This window comes from Sander vitreus, chromosome 8 (genome assembly GCF_031162955.1).
Source record: "Sander vitreus isolate 19-12246 chromosome 8, sanVit1, whole genome shotgun sequence".
Taxonomy (NCBI): Eukaryota; Metazoa; Chordata; class Actinopteri; order Perciformes; family Percidae; genus Sander; species Sander vitreus.
The window spans coordinates 18,090,651-18,107,872 of record NC_135862.1 but is presented as its reverse complement, the minus strand read 5'-3'; the positions used below and the strand labels follow the sequence as shown (position 1 = coordinate 18,107,872).

The window sequence follows — 17,222 nt, the reverse complement described above, 5'->3', positions numbered from 1 at the left end:
CCTTATGGCTCAAAGTGTTAAATCCACAAGCATTTGTTAATAGATATTTATTACTAATTTATAAGTAATAAATGCTGGATTACCAACCGAGCAACTGGCCTGGCTGGGACCCAACAGCAAAAATGTTGCTCGGAAGCAAACAAGTTAATCCGACTATGGCTATTTGGAAATATGGACCATTACCCCTTTGGTTTGTTGTGTAGCACAACACATTTCAGAAACAAAGGATATGTTGTGTTCATTTATGACAACTATAAACCGGAGTAATCTAATTTGGGCTCTGTGAAAAATGTCACCATTATAGCAGAATGACCACAAGAGGGAGCCATAGTTCCATATTTAAACTGGCTGTTCTCAAACCACACTGATCAAATGAAATCATCCCACATTCACCTCAATCTCTACCCTACCAATGACCCGTACTACATTTCATTGTTTCTGATGAAGTTCATCATTTAATTATAAGTCCACTATTCATGCATAAATCTCTAAATGTTAACAACCTGAAATCTAGAATATGCTTTTCAATATTTTGTCAAAATCCATTCAGTACTTTTGTCAGCATATTTTGCTGTAGGCCTATACAAGTCCAGAGTTCTCATGTTGCAGAACTAAGCTGAACTTGAGCTGATGAACAAGCTTGAGTAGGTTTATTCTCAGCTTGTCCACTAAAGCTGGCTACAGGGGTGGTAAAGAACAAAATGCAGCCGCTTGTTAAGAACAGCAACATTTATTTAACATGATATAAAACAGATGGAATATGAACATTTGCAAATCAAATCTAGTATGTAACCATATGTTCTACCATCCTGTTGTACCATGTACAGTATATACACAGTAGACCTCTGATAATTACACTTTGTACACACAAAGTAAAATCCTGGATCCACATAGGGTTTTTTTATTGCTTTTTACATGTGCTAATCCTTTGTTCAAAGACTTCAAACCAACATGTCATAAAATAGAACCAAACTCTTGATTGTTTTTCCTTCTTTGTTTAAATATATCTCTCAGCAATTAAAAAAAAACAGTATAGAGTGACTTAAACATTCACATATGTGTCGGCAACAATGCGACAGGGACTGCAGAAGATCCCATTTTTAAATAATTACAACCCAGAAACAGGAGAAATAACAAATAATCTTTGTCTGCCACAATAAAGTGGCTCCTCCTTTTATTATAATGGATACATCTCTTATAAACTCAACTTTCATATCGACAAATGTTCTTTACAATAAATGGATAAATATGAATGGTTAGCTAATGACCGATGTCTGAAAGACAAACTGAGCGACTTATAAAAAAGACTTAAGCGAGTTGAAATTATGTCAAAATATGTTTTTGAAACCTTTTTAGGACAGGTACTGAAACGTGTATGAAAAATGTGGCCCAAACATTTTGTCACAGGCCCTTAGGCTCAAAACAGAGCTCAGTCTATTAGCCTCAAATATATATATATACAGACAGACGTTGGCCCAGATTCAAACAAGAATCTAATAAAACCATATAAATAATGAAAATAACATTAAAAACATTGTAAAAACTGATAATAGAACTGCAACAATAACGGTATCAAAGCTGTATTGGGTGGCGCCCCAAAGAGGGGAAATAACAGAAATGTCACAGAGAAAGTGTTGGAAGTGGCATAAGAGCTTAAGACGTCACAGTGAGCATACGGAGTAGGCAGTTCCCCTCTCTGTAGGCCGTGGCCTTGTGCTGATGTCCCTGGGGAAGTTTTCAGGAGCATCTTTACACCTCCACTACCCTTTCCTTCATGTGTAGGTTTTCACTGAGGCCAGAGCCTGTGCTGCAGAAAGAGAAAGTGAGATTTTATTATGGGGGCAAAGATCAAATTATGCTACAAAAATAATAACAGACAATGGATACGTAACACAGTTCTCATATTCACTCAGTGGCCACTCTATTAGGTACACCTGTACCATCTAATGCAATCCAATACGGTCTACGTTTTTTATGCCTATAATGTTCAGTTTTTGTTCACACTGACATTGAGGTGTTAATTCAATTATATGTTTTAGTATTGAGGTGAAAGGAGGAGAAAATCAGATATCACGATAGTATTGACCAAACACCTCGATGCCGATACTGCAAAGATTTTGTAGGTTTGACTATTGGTGCTTTAACAAAGTATTGTTAATATTGCCCGTGCATTAGATTGTAGGTATTCCTAATAAAGTGGCCACAGGGTGTATATTACAGTCTACAATCACTACTATCACAGACTACAAAAATGACCACAAGATGAGAAAGAACTGTGATTCTATAGCAACCCAGGATACATACAAACATCTAAATGGTTTCCTCTCTTTTTACATAATTTTTCATCAATCCCTTCATTCTGACATGCTTTTTATCCCCAGAGACAACAATTCATACACTGAGAACACTTCAGCATTGTGAGTACGGACAAAACAGGTTGATGAAGGCCCTTACTGGTGCTACTACACACACATGAAGTGAGACCCATCAGTGAGTTGAGGGTGTGCGTTAGGAGACTGTGATAGGGGTGGGGAAGATGACGACAGGCTTTTCACTGCAATGAAACAGAGCAACATGTCGAACACATGCAGACACACACAAAACAAAACAAATTACATCGGTAGCTAAATGGCCAAACAACACAGAAAATAATCACTGAAGTCAATGAAATTAATCAAGAAACTCCTGAGACCACAATGATAAATGACTGAACACATATAAAAGTAAGCCACAATAAAAAGTAGGGAGCTTAAAAGCTGGAGTGCGGAACCTTTGTTTCCCCTCTCTGGCAGCGAGAGTAATCATACAAACACTGTCGACCTGCTACAGAATAGCAGTGGGATTCCTATTAATGCCGCATCACTGTGGTCTCTCTGCCCTTCCTGCCTGTCAAGGTACTGGGTAATACAGGTAAACTGACATACATGTAACCAATCAGAGCCAGAATAAGCAGCTACACTGTGAAGAACTGTAAGTAACTGAGCAAGGTTGGTTGACGGCTCTTCGTATACTGCTCATGTAACAACGTTGTGGAGTTATTAAACCGCTCGTTCTGAGTCCAAATAGGCTGCGTCAGCATTCTTCCAGGGCACTAGCACGGGAATGTCGCCACAGCCACCATAACTCTGGTATACTGAGAAATACAGACAGCTTTCCCAGGGCGGCACTGGGCTTAATCAGCATTGTGTGAACTTGGCAAGGTCTTGAATGTAACACATTTATTTAAATGTAAAAGTTCCGCACTCTAGTTTTAAGAACACTAGCTCCTGTTTTATCACATGCAAACCCCCCCCCCCCTTCTCTCTAGAGATGTACCTGCTACAAGTTTGCTGCGTTTGGATGCCTCTGCTGCCAGCTCGTAGGAGATATTAATCATCTTCTCTTTCTCCTGTACGGTAACCTCCACTTCAGTCTCCTCCTCTGGGCTTAGAGCCATACTAGGCAGCACATTCTGCATGCTGGGAGCACACATACACATACAACATAGTCTCTGTAATATACAGTATACAGACTTAACTTTAAACTAAGTTTCAGAATAAACACCGTTACCCCAGGACAGAGAAGCTATCTCATTTAAATCAATTCAAGAGGGCTGACATCTAGAATAAAATGTCACAGTGGATAGGAGATAAGAGCATGGGCTTTTCTGCACATCTAAGGCACTCATCTGCATGGGAGGAACACACAGGCAGGCAGTATGGCCTCTTTTAAGTTTTCTATAGTGATGTCCTGCTATGACCCCAAACGTACCCCTCACTTCTAGAAATAATTCCATGCATGACCTCTGCTGGGAAATATCAGTGCTCACCTAGCCAATTGTCCAAAGGATACTTACCTAAAATCAATGATCTAAGCAACCTTTTCCCCGCTAATATAGAGTTTCTGGTACAGAAGGATGATGATGATGATGATGTGTTTACCTGTTTTTGGCTATGAGGGCTTTGATGCGATCAACTTTCCTCTGCTTATCAGCCTCCTGCTCAGGGCTCAGAGCCTCTTCGGGGTCTGACTCCACATAACGCTCAGGAATTAGCACTTTGTCAGGCACAGAAAGCTGAAGAAACACAACACAAAGAAACATTTGATATACTACTATGTGCTTTACAAATAAAAATAAAAAAACACCACAAGCTAAAAATGTGCAGATATAAATCAGAAAATGACACTTATAAGTAAATAACAGATGATCGTCATTGTCATTATCAGTACAGGGAGACTGCTGCACATTTTGGGTGTGTTAGAACTAACTGGAGAATCACCGTTGGCTTTGTCCTCGAGCAAGAAATCAGAAAAGAGATCAGTTGGGAAAATAAGCTGTAAGGAGTTTATTGATGTAATCGTAACAAAGGGCATGCACTCTTGTAAAAACAGCAAGAAGCAACTTCAAATTAAGTGCCTATGAAAATATTTTAGTATCAGGGGTATATACAGTGTCATGCACATGCCTTTGGAAAAATTCCTGCCTAGTGTTTTGCAACTTTACAGTTTGGTAGATTGATTTCTAAAAATGTATACGTTATGTAATAACAAAGTAATTCATTTCTAAGGAAGGCCTGTAAGTATGGAATTGCAGTGATTAAAATATAAACGTTTAGTTGTTTTGATGGTGTCAAATGCACTGTGGTCCACAGAACCATGGTTCTAGTTAACACCAAAGGATACTTAAAATAATACCAGTCAAATAAGACACACATTTGTATTATTTCCCTGATAATTTGCTAAAGTATATGCACGTTCATTAAAGCTACAGTTGGTAACTTTCATAGCTTTTTGTCATATTTGCTGAAACTGTCACTATATCCTGACAGTACTACATGAATCAGATCATCTGTGAAAAAAATCTCTGCTTCCTCCTGGTGCTCCTAATGGCATAAAGAAAACAACCAATCAGGGTCGAGGAGTCTCTAACGCAGTGGGACTAACTGCTCGTAAACTGCGGTCAAACTGTCAAACTGGGCAGCGCTGATCAGATATGAATCAAGATTCTGTTACTGCATTGCCTAGTTTTTAGCCTCAGATGTTTTAAATAGGCAATGGAGTAACTAATCTTGATTCATATTTGATCAGAGCTGCCTAGTTTTACAGTTTGACCGCAGTTTACGAGCAGTCATTGACAATGCATTAGAGACTTCTCTGCTCCGATTGTTTTTTTTTTCCTTCGTGGTGGAAACTTGCAAATGCTGTTAGGAGCACTAGGGGGAAGCAGAGAAACATGATTGTTTTCACAGATCATCTGTCTCATGTGCTACGTTCAGGATATAGTGACAGATTCAGTAAATATGACAAAAACTTTAAGCATGTGTTTAATGAGTGTGATGTTTAGGTAACAAGAGGTGTTTAAATTGCAGTAAAACCATGTAATTGTGTTAGTTATTAGAGTAGTGGTATTAAGAATCTAATCCACAATAATAAATAGTGTGATGTTGGTAAACATTTCCTAAATAATAAAATGAGCCCTCTCAGTCTGATCAGTACAACAGCCAACTTACCTCACGGTCCACATTTAAGTGGTCAGCCTCGGCTTCTTTGAGACGGGCAATCTCCTCGGCGGGCGTCTCCTGCTCGCTCACCACCTCCTGCTGCCTAAGTGAGGCCTCCAGCTCCTGAATGTCACTGCTTATCCCCTCATCCCTGCGTCTAGGGGACTAGAAAAGACGGGACAAAAATGCAGAGAAATCAAGTCACCTGACAGGATTCCAGGATTTGATACTCTGAACTTAAGTGCTGCCTTAGTGTCTGCAGCAGTCGCTCAATACCTGCATGCTGCGGAAATGGTTTTCTTTAGTAAATGAGTGACTGCGAGAGGGCGTGTTCTCCTGGTTGCTACCCCGGATATGGAGGCTTTTCTTTTTCTCCCTGAGGGCACCCTGCTGGTGGCGGCGAATCCTCTCCAGCTGCTCCTCCACGCTCATCCTGGGCCGGCTGCTCTCCACAGCACACATCTGCTGCTCTACCGCGCTGCGTGGACGCTCCTGTTATCCAGAGAGGACAACCACAGACATGCACGCACACCACAGAGGGACACAGAAACAAAAACAACACACGCAATAAATAGAAGTTAATAATACTGTAGCATGCTAGGAGACAAATGTCACTATCGTAAATTTTTACGACGCAGAGCCACAGTTTGGGTGTGTAGCTAAGTGGCGTCATCTTGTGGTTGGATCAGATCTCATAATGCAGCAGTATTTGTAGTGAATACCAGGTATTGTTGAAAAAAACTGAAGAAAAAAAAGAAAAACTGCATCTTCTCTGCCAATACTGCTAATTGCACTGCAACGTTTTGCTTCTTTAAAAGACAGGTCAGGATTTACATAATAACCACAATAATGCAATGGCTCTTTAACATTCCCTCTCTAAGAATCAAAACCTGGCTGGCTGCTGTGCACACACACGCTCCTGCTGGCACACATGGGTGCACTCAGAGAGGCTGGGGCCCGTTAATGCCTGAGCTGATGATGTGAAGTGAACTGAAGATAACTTGCTTCACTTTCTTGTCCCATGCTGAAGGGTCTGGATTCTGTCCAGAGCCCGAGGATGCAGCCTCCACTGTCCAGATTGTTCAAGAGGCTGGTATCCAAGGGCCTGAGCTGAACTCTAAAGGTCTGTGACACACTCTCTTACAACCATAGAGTACAAGGCCTACAGGGAGGATTACAGTACTGTATGCATGTGTGCTCAGCTGACATTTCACAAAGTTCACGTACGTTTATTCATACTATATGTCTTTTCTTCAAACATATACAGACACAATAAAAACAGGACACACCCTACAGTGTGGTGCACTAATGACATGGTTAGTATATTTAAGTTGACAGTGTTCGTGGCTGGAAACTGTATAAACCAAGCTTGGCATCTATTTTATGACAGCCTGGTTTTAGGAGCATGAGTCACACCCTGGCCACGTGATAAGTGGCCTCTTCTGCAACTTTCAACCAACAGCTTTACTAACCAAAACAGACAATTAAGAGGGGAGTAAACGCATTCAAGAAAATTAAGTGGTGGCTAGTTTGCTGCTGCCCAACAGGAGGTTTACAATGACGAGATAATAAGAAAAGAAAACGAGCAAAAAGCAATCATTGTTGTTATTATTGTTTTTCTACTTCTTATCGACAAAGATGTCTGGTTTGCCACACAGGAAAATAAGTGCTAGATAGTTTAGCCCTTTTTACATTTTAAAGTTAGTTCCTGACAACTGATGGCAATATCTGGCAGCATCCAGTGGTCCATAAGGTTAAAACATGCTAAGAACAATTGGCAGTTACCATTAGACTGCTCGTCCTGGGGTCAGGCCTCTTGCTCTTCCTTAAGGTAACATATGAAGCTATGGAGGAAGACTCAGGTACTGGAGATTTGGTCCTGGGTGGGACAATGCCAACTGGGTAGGACAGCCCTAGCAGGTAAAAAAGACAAGATGTCAGTTAGCCACCTGGTTAAATGGCTTTTACACAACACATTAGTAGCAATTCACTAGAGACTAGTATATTTTAGGAAAGATATTGTTATATATGAACTGAGTTTGCACAATACTAAAATACAGTGTGTACGTGTCATTACAGAAAAGTCCTAAGCTTGTACTTAAAAGTATGAGAATTTACCCATCAGTTTGCTAATTAATTAATTTCTTAGCTTGCCGGATAGAATCTTCTGTGTATCAAGTTTAACCCTGGGAATGTAAAATCGGGCTTTAAGTACACTTTAAGTAACCCTAACTTCCGACAATAACAGTATTTCACGCAGAATTTGCAGCTTCAGCTGGTTGCTACTATTGATTGTGTGGCACTGTGGAACAAGTGAGGAGCTACAGTGTAATCATTCAACTTCAGAGCAGCTGCATTACGCTGTGCTAGCTGTTTCACTGAATCAATCTTTTCTGAACCACCTTTTCACACAGAATGTATAGTGACATTAAGACCAAATAAAGTCGAGTTGATCGGATAAGTTAACCCAGCACTGATGCACAAACCTGAGCAGTATTGTGATTCACACAATGTCAATTAAATCCAGAAAAAAACGGGTTTGTGTAAACGCCACTGTTTCCATGGTAACCACTGAACGCCAAATGAGATTTACTTTGTGATATACTGATGTAGCTTAATGATTTAGAGAAAAGCCAGCCTGTGGATATACCATGGTAACCAGGGCAACTATCAGTGCTAGAAACAAGTTTATTAGGTCACAAAGTAATAATTTCATCAAGAGATTGTGTTTTTGTTAGTGCCAACAAACTGGATAATTTATTGGAAAACTGCACACTTCTCAGAAACTGGCGTAATGTACCTTTGTTTCCAGAATGTTCTCTATCAGACGGGTGCTCAGATCTGTCCTCTCCATTGCTCTCATCCACTTCGGCCACTGTGGTGAGCTCTGGTTCACTCTTATACAGCCTGTAGTCTGGGCCCTGCCGATGAAAAAGAAAGAACAAGTTTAACACACACATACATACTGATTTATAGTCAGGGAGAGTTTGGTTTCGAAGTGAGATATACAGTATATATATATTTTCTTTTAAAGTGACATTTCCTTTTACAGAATGACTTCAAAGACAGTGAGAAACAGTCATCCTTTTTCTACAAAATGATGCTTTTACAGACTGGGCAATCTTAAAACAAAAATGTATACAGCTTGAAGAAAAACACACTATTTTACAGCCAAATACAAAAGTAGGCAGCAGCCAGACATGGCTTAGTTTGCAACCAAGAAGTGAACACAACAAAATCCCTACATTTCAACAACACACAGGAGGGAGACAGAAGACAAGAAAGCAATTAAAAAGAGAAAAAAAATAAACGTGAATAAAGCTTCATCCTATTAACAGAAAAAAAAAAAAAAAAAAAGATGATGGAAGATGACATCATGTAAAATAAAGGGATGTGATCCAACCGAAAAGAATCCAAATGACATGAAATGTCTGTCAAAATGAAAGTGAAAACCATCACAGTGGGCAATGACGTGTGATGACACACAGATGAGGGCAGGGTCAACCATGAGGTCAACGAGTCAACAAGCTTACGCTGTGTGTGCCATTCCTGTGATTGGCCTTCCTGTCCTCCGGCCTGTGGAGTGATGAAGGGCGCACACCAGCATGAGAGGGCATAGGGGGCACGTTGGGAGGGTTGGGCTCATAGGACTGGGGTAGGGGTGGCCGTGGGGGTACCGAGTCCTCCTCCTGGGGATTATACAGGGCATGACAGGACAGGTAGCACGGTGACACATGGCACCACCACGCACGCTCAGGGCAACCACCATCTGGTACAGAGTAGTTCTGGACCACATGATGGGCCAACCAGCTGATCAGCCAGAGAGAGAAAGCTCCACATGCTGTTACAGAGTGACTGACACATCCACTCAGCTATATCACCACTCATACTGTCCATAAGTAGGGCTGGCAGGAGATCTGGGTAAAGAAAACTGTAGGACTGCAACTAGAGAGAAACATTCCCTTACAGTGGCACCTTCAAATTGCTTGCTTTGTCCGACCAACAGTCCAAAACCCAAAGACATTCAAATTACAACGATATTAAAAAAGAGAAAAGGAACAAATCATTTGAGAGACTGGAACCAGCACATTTTTTTGCCATTTTTGCTTGATAAATGACTTGCAGGTTAAATGATTATCAAAACTTACAAACTCATTAATCGATCAAATGACTAATTGTTTCAGTGCTGGAGAACTGCGTGACCAAGTATGCTGTCTGTTAGTGGTGCCTCACCTCATGCTTGCTGAAGTTGTTCTTGAGCCCATACAAGTTCATACCATCTGCAATTCTCTGAGCTTTATGTTTATTGAGGGCCTCCATCACATCTTGAATCCTCCAAAGTTCTTTCTGGATGCAGACGTGCTGTTGGCTGGGAGGCTCCGTCTGGGTCAGCACAGCAAAACACACACACACACACACACACACACACACACACACACACACACACACACACACACACACACACACACACACACACACACACACACACACACACAATACCTAAAGATTAACTTGGATTTCTGGACAGAGGGAGAAGCAGAAGAGCAAGAGAAACCTATGCGTAATTATCTCATCCTTACTGATGACACTGACAGGTTTGTCTGAGAGTGAAGGGCACTTAAGAAGAGGATGTCCAGGCTCCCTGCTGGGCCTCTGACTTCTCTACTGCTAATTAGCATTGGCTCTGACTCATGCTCAACCAGGAATAACTGTTAGAACAGTTTCTCTCTGTCTCTTCACTTCTCCCGTGATGAAGGACAAGATAAAAGACAGACTTAATTAAGACATGCTCTATCATCACTACAGTCATCAATCACTCCCTATGTTTCTTTGATCTCTCAGTTACCTCCGTCCACACTGCAGCTAAGGGCACTAGAGCACATAAATCGTCTTTTTCCCCAAAGTCAAAGAAAGTGTCTACAAAAAGGATGACTAGTAGGTGTTCAATGGAATTTGCCAACTTTTCAGCTTTCTTTGAAGCTTTGCAGTGCATGTAGCCCAACCAAAGTCTGACTATTATGCCATGCCAGTGTTAACACAAGCGGTGCGAGATTAGAGCAGCTCAGCTTCAGTCTCAAGAATGATCCTACCTGAGGGCTTCCCAGTGCTTCAAGCTGCTCCAGGAGGTTGTTCTTAGCCAGAGTCACATCTCCTTCCAGCTTGTCATAGTCCCTCCATGACTGCTCCAACTCCTGGTTTGGAATAGATACACTTTGTGAATGACAATAACAAAACAAAAATAATATATAGCCTATATATTATCTTACTAGCACTCCTGAAGAAAGAAAACTTCAGTGTCCAACATGTGCGTGTATGTACTGTATTACTCACAGCTGTAATTCTGGAGAGCTCTCTGCAGGTGCTGAGCAGGCCACTCTGCAGCAAGTCTCTCTGCTGGATAACACTCTGCATGGCAGCAGGGTTATCAGAACCCATCTCTATCTCCTGGCTGGCTGAAAGCAGTGCGGTCTCCAGGGTGTGCTGAAGGAACACACAATATAACAAATACACATACAGCATGAGTATGTCATTTGTCACTGTAACCTTTTAGATCAGCTAATACAGTCATATTGGATGATTAAGCCTCTCCAACATTTCTGGCCACTAACCCTTTTAGATCCCATACGTCTTTAGCCTGGTCCTACCAGACTCTCATACATTTCGGGCGGAGCCAGGCTAAAACGTCTTGCAAAGGTATTCCATTAAGAAAAAAAGTAAGGCTGCAAGTAACTTATTTTCTTTATTGGTGAAACTGTGTCTTGTTTTTTGTGATTAATCAAGTGATTGTTTCGTCTATAGAATACCAAAAAAATAAACTGGAGGACCTTGAACCAGCTGTTTAGTACCCTTAGTTGAGCATTTACGTCATTCATTAATCCATAAGCTAGACTGTGGATTTATTGCCTGTCAAACATGACAAAAACAATTAATAAGCCATTTATTTCTGAACTTAATTTGAATATGTTATGGTTTATTTTGTTGTTTTAATGGGCATGGAGGTAACTTCAAATGGACTACAGATTATGCTAAATGTCACACTTTTGTGATTTCAGTGACTCCAATGTTGAGTTAGATATGGTGAATAAACACTGTTCTTGCAGTGTACTTCAAACACTGCACAGCAACCACAGTCTGCTGACAGTGGACAGTCAGATATGCTAAATATGACATGGCTATGAAAGCCTTGCAATCCAGTAGTTAACAGTTAGCAAGTAGCTAGGCCATAGTTACGCATTATAACAGATAAACAAGACTATTTTTCTCTCTCTTTCTCAGTGTTGTGCAAAATGTTTTAACATAAGCTATTCTTAGTATTTAAACTTAAATATATACTATGTATTCTTTTTAGTTTTTCCCCATTTGGCACCACACTCTTGTAAGCAACCAGTGTTTTGTGAGAATGTAATGATGACAGATGTGCAGTGTTTAGTCACCTTCTCTCTGTACAGCTGCTGAAGTTTGTCCTCCTGTGTCCTCACCGCTTTATCCTGCTCACACAACCTGCTAAGTTTGGTCTGAAGAGAAAACAATAAAAAGTTGTGACCCATCATGTATAGTTAAATGGACCATCATGTGGGAGAGCGCAACACCGAACTTACATCAATGTCCACTTCTTCTGGCATACATGTATAGGCGCGCTCCCTGTAGTCTTCTGGACTCAACTGTGAAGACAGACAGAACATTAGACAGAGACACCAAATATGTACATACACATTAGAATCTGGAGATCTAATGCAGTGTCACGAAAAGGCTCTCTCACTGAGCCGTGGGATTTGTCCTTGACTCCTATTTCCCTGAATCAGACTAATCTAAGTTAGCAAACCAAACAGTGGGAGAGCAGCCAGTCTAAACACAGTCTCTTCTCTGATGATTCTGGTGCCTCGTGTTTCATCACCCACATTTGTTTGTATCCATCAGCACAACACAGTGGTTTTATTGGAAATTCAAGGGATACGCATTTAAAACAATCTTGCTTACTCAACTCTAGAGTCAGCGCATAAGCTGCGTCCACCAACTGCGTTTTCTCCAGCACTTTCTCTGCAGCTAGATGGTCCAAGGACTCTGCCCGTCTGTGGTGCACTGAGTGTGTGTTGTGTTAAGTGCAGCATTACTTTAAGATATTCCTGAACAATGACATAACCGCAGATATTCTTAGGACTTTTTACCGTACAGTAGTAATGCTCAGGACAATTACATGTAAACTGCCATTTAGTTACTTAAATCCAGGCTAAAATACAGACAAAAGCAGTTACTTCTACAATAGTTTATACTATTAGAACACCTATGTTTATTATATCCATTACATCTAAATTGATGTAGTTACAAAAGCAAGTAAAGACAGCTAAACATGTCCTTCTCTCCAGTTTTATTACATCTACTCACCATCTACTTATTTTAAAGAAGAAAAAAGTCACAGTGCTCAAATCGAAATTATATCAACTGCATTGGATCCCATGTTTCCAGAAAATCCATTCAACACAATGTTTCATCATTCATCCACTCTTCTAAATCTTAAAAAAATACATGTACAGTCCATAAACCATAACAAGGACAGTTACATATCTTTGTGCTGTTTTGTGTTTGTGCTCAGATTGGATATGAAATGAGAGAATCACTACGTCAAGGTCAAAGTGCCAACTTTCAGCTTTCATATACATCTTTATTGGGCCCCCCTAAATTAGGGGAACCCAGATTAATTGAATTAAGTAGGCTAACCATACTAAATTATACTTAATATTTGGTTTGAAACCCTTTGCAGTCAATGACTGGCTAGTCTACAACCTACAAGCTACAGACATCATCTTCCCTCAGACGCTCCGCCAGGCCTGAACTGCAGCCATCTTCCCTTCTTGTTTGTTTTAGGGCTTTTTGCTTTAAGTCTGGTCTATACTCCAGCAAATGAAACATGTGATCATATCACATATCTGTTGGGACCTAAAAACATTGGCTGCCTTAGTCATACAGTGTGTTTAGGTTCATTACCTTGCAGTTTAAAAAAAACTTAAAGCTAAGAGACGGCACTTTAACTTCATAGACTTCAATATTTAATTTCAAATCCAATGCGCTGGTCTACAGAGCCAAAATAACAAAAAATGACTCACTAGTCAAATATGTTTTAGACTCTACTGTATATCAATGTTCCACACTCACACCTGCACTCTTTCACGCATATTTAACACCTTTTTCCTCAGCTGAACCACACAGTACAGTTAAAGCAGGTGGGACCTGAGAACCACATGGCATTCCACACAGAACATGCAGACTCTCCCACAGCACGGGGGACTTCACTGGGATGCTGTGTGGTGTGGATTACAAGTGACAAGGGGAGGAGGAAGAGGAGGAGGAGGAGGGAGACCTCTGGCAGCTGAACAGGTGGGAATGCAGCTGTTGGCAGGCTGGTATGCCAATGAATGGGTGGGGGGTGGTTGGGGCAGTCCTCGGCGGCACTTTTACACCTCAAGAGGCAATTACAAAAGTGGCCAAGTGATATCATGGACACTGTCACACACAAGCCAGCTCTCTGTATGCTCTCCACCAGCAGAATAACAAGAGAGGGTAAGAGGGAAGTAATGCAGACAGTGAAAAAGGAAAAGAGTTTACCTAGAAAATATCTGTCTTCATCTTCATCATCACCCACTGACTATATTAGGTATAAAATCTATTCCGCAGCTGATGCTGTGTCTTAGATCACTAAATCCTAACATCAAGTAAATAAGGCATCACTGGTTGACTCCAAATGAACTGTAAACAGAGTATTACTTTGGTGTGGATATTTGTTTTAGGATAGTGAAACATAATTGTGTCCTGCTAAAAGTGAAAATGCATTTACTTTATTTTGCATTACTTAAATTACGTCATAAAACAATCCCCTATAATTCATTTTTCACAGTAAGATATAGTATTTGGTAATGTCTGACAACACATAATTAAGTCACACTAATTAGAGTCCCCCTGCCAGATCCAGACATCTCATCTAATTAAGGGAAAACATTCTGAAAAGGGTTAATACAAAATAACACACTGATTAAGGCACGAGACAAAACAAGATGAGTAAAGGCTAGAGGTTTTGTTGCCTAAATGATCTGGGTGCAAGCACAGCTTTAGCTTTTGATTTAGGACAGTCCCACAGTTAGCGGAGTGTTTTTTTTTAAACACATAGCAACTTCTAGAGTAAACTATATCCAGCCCCCCCACACAAACTTCACAAAGAGAGTGAGGAAGGGATTTAACTGAACAGTGAAGCAAACACATCATACTACTCTTTTACAAGTCATGCCCACATTGGCATGACTTCTCATAATAAGAGAACAGTCAAAAGCAATGGATGAGGAGGTGCTGGCAATACAAACGATACAGGGAGACTAGTCTCAAGATGCCATGAGGACTTGGACACCAGAGGAAGAGCATTGCAAAACAAAATAACAACAGCGACTGGTGAGGACGAGGCGGAGCAAAGCCTTTGGCTGGCCTTACTTGCTGGTAAAGTTGAGGCCTTGGGGCAGAGTTCTCAATCAAAGTGTGAGTCATGATGATTAAAGGGTCATTTTCCTTCATCTAGTCAGTGTGGAGAGGAGCAATATAGCAAGGGTCAGTTCATAGCAGTGCTTCACTTCAGAGACAACACCGACAATATTGTTACACCTCGCTTGCTCTCTCTCATGAAGCAGACTCAAACAGGGATGGATACAGCAACGATACACTTACAAAAAGGACCGGGAAGCCATTGTAGTGCAAAGCTCTGCCACTGAAAGCTCCTGTTAAACTTTGATGGATTATAATAATACAAAAATAACAAGCACCATTGTAGAAGAAATTTGAAGACTCATCACTTAACTTTTAGAGTGAAGAGCAACATTACATAATTCTTAATGGCTACACAAATCTGTGGCTAGCTCATATAAATTATCTTCTCTATATTTATTATCAGAAATGTGCCATTGTGCCTCTGCTTATAATATATTGCACTTTTGTAATTACTCAAACTCTCAAAGCACTTCAGAGCAATACAATAATGACATGATAGACACCTCACTAAATGAATTGTATATGTAAGACATAAATCTTGTCCACATCTTCAAACTATACAGAATAGAGTGATATCCAGATATTCAGTTAGTATACTGCCCTACAAAGGCAAAAGACCTTAACTCGCCAGAGTGTGAAACTGAGAAAAATGACTTTAAAGTTATCTTAATGTCCTGACAATTGAGTTATAGGTATAATATTGTAATTTTCACATTTTGTAGTGTATACCTGTATTAATCTATCGACAAAAAAATGTTGAACTCAAATTTGACCTTTGACCCTTTTTAGGATGCCTAAGCATTGCCCACAAAATGACAATCGGTCATACCAAGGCAAAAGACCTTAACTTCTATTTTATAGCACAATGTCATGATAACAATGATAACTTTTACTTAAAATGTAAGCAATATTAACCCTATTGGACTCACTATGATAAAAATGGCTTCACATTTATCAACATCATATGAAAATGATGTATCAATAATTTTTTTCTGTATTTCATACTCATACTAGTACCACACAGGCAGTCACATGATTGATTCACACACACTCTCCGACAGACGTCAGAATTAAGCATGAGAGTGTTTTGATGTTTTAATGCATATAAAGCATGTTCTTCTGTTTGGATATGAGGCACTAATTTAGACTCATTGCAAGAATGAAGACGTGAACATAATTGCCGTCATTCACGTGCATATTAAGTAGTCACGTTGGTTTGTTTTGGTCTTATAATACATCCATAGATGCTCTGCAGAGAGGATGGTTAGTTTAGCCAGCAGTTAAGTTAACAAGAAGTTAGACTACAAACCGACAGCTTTTTGCTTGTCAAAATTCGCTATTTAGAGTAGAGTAGAGCTGTGTTTGTGTAAACAGCGCGGTGGACGAGAGTGTACTGCGCCCAGACAGAGATTGAAATATATCGCTTCCTACATGTGTATGCCTGTAGACAGGTGAGTGGGTATTAATACGTATTTACTTTTAGGTTTTATTGTAGCCTACTTACAGTAACGAGCGTAGTGGTATCTTTCCCAGTCAGGTACATGTGCTGATGTGTCGTCCTCTGCTGTGTGCGTGTGTGTGTGTGTGTGTGTGTGTGTGTGTGCGTGCGTGCGTGCGTGCGTGCAGCGTGGGCATCGCATTTACCTAACTGATGTTACGGTATTCTGCCTTGGCTTCTCTACGGCTTTTGAAGTTACGGCAAAGACAACACACAATTTTCTCCCCAAAACAATAAAATTGACTCAAGATACACATGATAAAGCAGATCTTTAATGTTCCAAAAATGACAATAACTAATTTTCGACCAAAACTGAGTTACGATCTTTTCGCTTTGCACGGCAGTATAGCTGACAGTGGGTTTAGGGTACATAGGTATTCAGACTAATGAATGAATAGGCCCATCTAGGGACGGGTGTTGCTAACTAGCTTAGGCTATACGTAAATGCTGTGGTATGTGACATTGGTCCATGCTCTGTAGTTGAAACTATAAAAATGAACACTAAATAAACTAATGATAAGTTAGCTAAGCGTCAAACAGGAAATCAAAAGGATTTGTCGGCAAACAGTACTGATTAATATAATAAGAGCAAAGCATTAAATGAGTTCAGTTGATGCCAGGAGGAGACAGGGCCATGCAGTCATGCATTACCCCACCTGATTGTCCAAATACATGAGGTTCCTTTGGAGGTGATGGGAGAGAATGTCGTTCTAACGTCA

The 17,222-nt window shown here is 40.4% G+C and overlaps 1 protein-coding gene across 3 annotated transcripts in view; it reads right to left on the bottom strand.

Annotated features, from left to right (window-relative positions):
• Positions 1–927: 927 nt before the first annotated feature.
• Positions 928–17,222, bottom strand: part of LOC144522305 (pleckstrin homology domain-containing family A member 5-like) — a 41,293-nt gene continuing 24,998 nt past the window's right edge. Inside the window, exons 10-22 of one of the 3 annotated variants that reach the window (XM_078257268.1) lie at positions 12,080–12,142; positions 11,915–11,995; positions 10,812–10,961; positions 10,571–10,672; positions 9,714–9,863; positions 8,281–8,401; positions 7,266–7,393; positions 5,757–5,972; positions 5,490–5,645; positions 3,921–4,054; positions 3,316–3,458; positions 2,455–2,554; positions 928–1,807 (exon numbers count right to left, since the gene is read on the bottom strand). In XM_078257268.1, coding sequence (XP_078113394.1) covers positions 2,463–2,554; positions 3,316–3,458; positions 3,921–4,054; positions 5,490–5,645; positions 5,757–5,972; positions 7,266–7,393; positions 8,281–8,401; positions 9,714–9,863; positions 10,571–10,672; positions 10,812–10,961; positions 11,915–11,995; positions 12,080–12,142 — 1,536 coding nt within the window. In that variant the 3' untranslated portion in view covers positions 928–1,807; positions 2,455–2,462. The remainder of the gene's footprint in view (positions 1,808–2,454; positions 2,555–3,315; positions 3,459–3,920; positions 4,055–5,489; positions 5,646–5,756; positions 5,973–7,265; positions 7,394–8,280; positions 8,402–9,713; positions 9,864–10,570; positions 10,673–10,811; positions 10,962–11,914; positions 11,996–12,079; positions 12,143–17,222) is intronic. The other 2 variants (XM_078257266.1, XM_078257267.1) reach the window with 2 other exon arrangements.